At 46.9% G+C, this 2,990-nt stretch overlaps 1 protein-coding gene across 1 annotated transcript; it reads right to left on the reverse strand.

Annotated features, from left to right (window-relative positions):
• Positions 1-1,008: 1,008 nt before the first annotated feature.
• LOC147427110 (glutathione S-transferase U19-like) lies at positions 1,009-2,048 on the reverse strand. Its single transcript, XM_086498385.1, has 2 exons — positions 1,613-2,048; positions 1,009-1,492 (listed from the first exon to the last, which is right to left on the reverse strand). The coding sequence occupies exons 1-2, from the start codon at positions 1,934-1,936 to the stop codon at positions 1,121-1,123; spliced, it is 696 nt and encodes a 231-aa protein (XP_086354511.1). The 5' UTR covers positions 1,937-2,048; the 3' UTR covers positions 1,009-1,120.
• Positions 2,049-2,990: the final 942 nt, after the last annotated feature.

A 2,990-nucleotide genomic window follows, 5' to 3' on the forward strand; every position in this document is an offset into this window, starting at 1 on the left:
TGTCTCCTCTCGACATACCTACAAAGACATTTCTCTCTCTCTCTCTCTCTCTCTCTCTCTCTCTCTCTCTCTCAAAATGGCTCAAGGATTAACACCCAACAGGCCCGCCGGTCAAGGCCCATTGGATTTTATATATAGGGCCCGATCGGGGCCCTATATATATCGTTTTGCGGGCCCGTCGAGCATCAGTGGGTTTTCGGCAGGCTCGTAAGAAAAAAATTTAATTTCGACGACCCGCATGGAAAACTGCATAGCCCAACGGTCTTTTTGTGGGTTTTTTGGTTTCTCTTAACCGGCTTGTTTGTGGTCATGTTAAGTGTGATTATGTAATTAATGTGTCAATAAGACCTTGTGATCACACAAAATTTTTGGTAATTACGTAATTATAAATCTCCGCAAGTCAGCCCAACCGAAGATAAACCAAAGCTAGAGGTCTTGTTAAAGGTGCTTGTGTCAAATGCAGTCACCCAATTGATTCCCTCACACACCTTTTCTGGGGATTTCTGAAAATCAGAGTTTTCACTGGCTTAGTCTACAGCCAAGTCCTCACTCATTTGAGAATCCCATTCTTTAGACGCAACCTTGCTATGGACTCAAGACACATTGATAATCTTGACCTTCTAGATGACATATGCATAGTAAGGGCTTCGCACTTTATTAAGAGCTATGTGGCAATCCAAGAATGTGTTATTGTTTCATAGGAAAAAAGATCCCCTTAATTCAAATGTTATTTTGGATACATGTTGGTGGAAATTCCGATGTTATAGGAACCAAAAATACAAGATGCGTTAGTAAGGCTAGTCCGCCCTGCTTGGATGTATTCTTTTCTAGGATAACCTTGTGCAAAGGATATGTCAAAGCTTTGTGTATCATTTTTTGATTAATGAAAGCTCAATTGAGCTTTTTTTTAATATAAAAAAAACATTAAGCACCTAGGAAAGAATAAAACACTAAAGAGGAAACCTGGCTTACAGTACAGACTGTCAAAACACCTAGGAAGTTAAGAGATGAAAAAATGACTAGTTGTGGAAAAAATGTTATAGCAATTTCGAAATGATAGTTTTAACTTTTGGGTGACGTTGTGAATGGATTGAGATTGGAAGTGTTTGGAAGGACGGGGCTAGTTGGCGAATCGCGGGAGAAAAACTTTGATGGCAAACTCTGAGACTTTAGGAGGCTCTGGAAGCACAGCAGTAGAAGGGTGCGCTTTGCTGGCCGCGAACCACGCCTCCAAGCGAGGGAGCTTGTTAGCCCAGGGAAGGCTTAGCTGCGCCAGCTCTTCAAAGGCCGGCAACCACACTAGCAGCGGCACCAGCATCACATCCACCAGCCCCATCCGAGCGCCCCCGAAGAAGGGCCCCTCCCCACCCTTACCCTTCATCAGCGCCTCCTCCAACGTGCTCATCACCGCCACCGCATTCTCTTCTGCCGCCGCCTTCTCCTCTTCCGTTCCCTTGCTTGCCTTCAGTGTTCCCAATAACGCATCAAATACCTGCACATACACAAACGGCAGTTTCAATTATGGATACCGTTTCCTTTTGCCACTAAAGTGTATTCTTCTGTGTGTACGAATGGCCTGAGGGCGAATGCCGGATGAATGCATAATGCTTACCTTCTTGTCTACGAAATCTGCCCAGAAGCGCGCCATAGCCCTCCCGTAGGCGTCTGCAGGGAGCAAGTTGTCGCCGTCCGCAGAGGGCCAGGCCTCGTCGACATACTCCACGATGATGCCAGACTCGCAGACGGCCTTTCCATTGTGTAGCAGCACGGGAACCTTCCTGTAGACGGGGTTGGAGTTGAGCAGCAGCTCGCTCTTGTTGCTGAGGTCCTGTGGCACTTTCTCATAGTCCACCCCCTTCAGCACCAGCGCTACCTCCGCCCTCATCACGTATGCGCTCGCCCAAAAGCTCAGTAGCTGTACCTGCTCACCTGCCATCTCTCTGATCTCTCTGCTTCTTTCTTGTTCTTCTTCTCTGTTGGATCTCTTGACACTATCCAGTGGGTTGCGCTCTCTCTCTCTCTCTCTCTCTCTCTCCCCCTGGAGTGTTATGCCCTCGTCTTTCAAAAGTACTTGTCTGAGGTATGTCATGCATGACGATCTCTCCTTTTATATTGCTTTGACAATTCTTTACTATCTCTCTAGCCTCTTGGAGCCTGCCACGCCCTATGCGTTTCGTCTCATATATAGGCGCTTCACCAGCTCTCTGAATTTCGAAAGCTACTTTCACCTTAGTCTGGATACCTCAGAACGGGTGAGCACTGTAGCCAATCGGTCAAGCAGCGGGGAATAGGTGGAAGGGTAAATGTCCCAAAAAGGACTGCCCTTTCGTCGAAACTCATTAACACTCTTCAGTCAAGAGCGATTGTTCCAAATCAAAACACTCCCCAAAGGTTGTGGGTTCAATTCGCTTGATACCTCAGAACGGGTGAGCGCCGTAGCCAATCGGTCAAGCAACGGGGAGTAGGCGGAAGGGTAAATGCCCCAAAAGGGACTGCCCTTTCGCCGAAACTCACTAACACTCTTTGGTCTAGAGCGATTGTTCCAAATCCATACACTCCCCAAAGCTTCTTTCACCTAAGTCTGGGTTCAGACTACATACGCCTTCTCGGGCAAACTTGGACAAAGTAGACTCGGAAAAATTGTAAGGCTGGATACACACCAAAAATGTGTCTGCCCATCTCACAATGGGACGGGCTACAACGTTTACAAACTACAGAAAGAAATTATTTTTATGTATTTAAATGTGTGGCCCTATTTTCTACGATTTTTGGTGAGCTGATTGGTTCAGTCGGTGACTTTTCACACTTGAGGTCCGTGGCTCAACCCCTGCCCATATTTGGATGGAGGAGCTCCACTGCCCAACTCATGTCCAGCGTGAGATTTATGAAGCCTATAAATTTTTGACACGCAATAGCCTCGTTGGCTCTCGCAATGCTTGGCCACCCCGGTCTGTAAGGAACCTTAATTCGAGACGCATTGAACCCCTACT

The sequence above is a fragment of the Adiantum capillus-veneris genome, chromosome 24 (genome assembly GCF_014529385.1).
Source record: "Adiantum capillus-veneris isolate H3 chromosome 24, ASM1452938v2, whole genome shotgun sequence".
NCBI lineage: Eukaryota > Viridiplantae > Streptophyta > Polypodiopsida > Polypodiales > Pteridaceae > Adiantum > Adiantum capillus-veneris.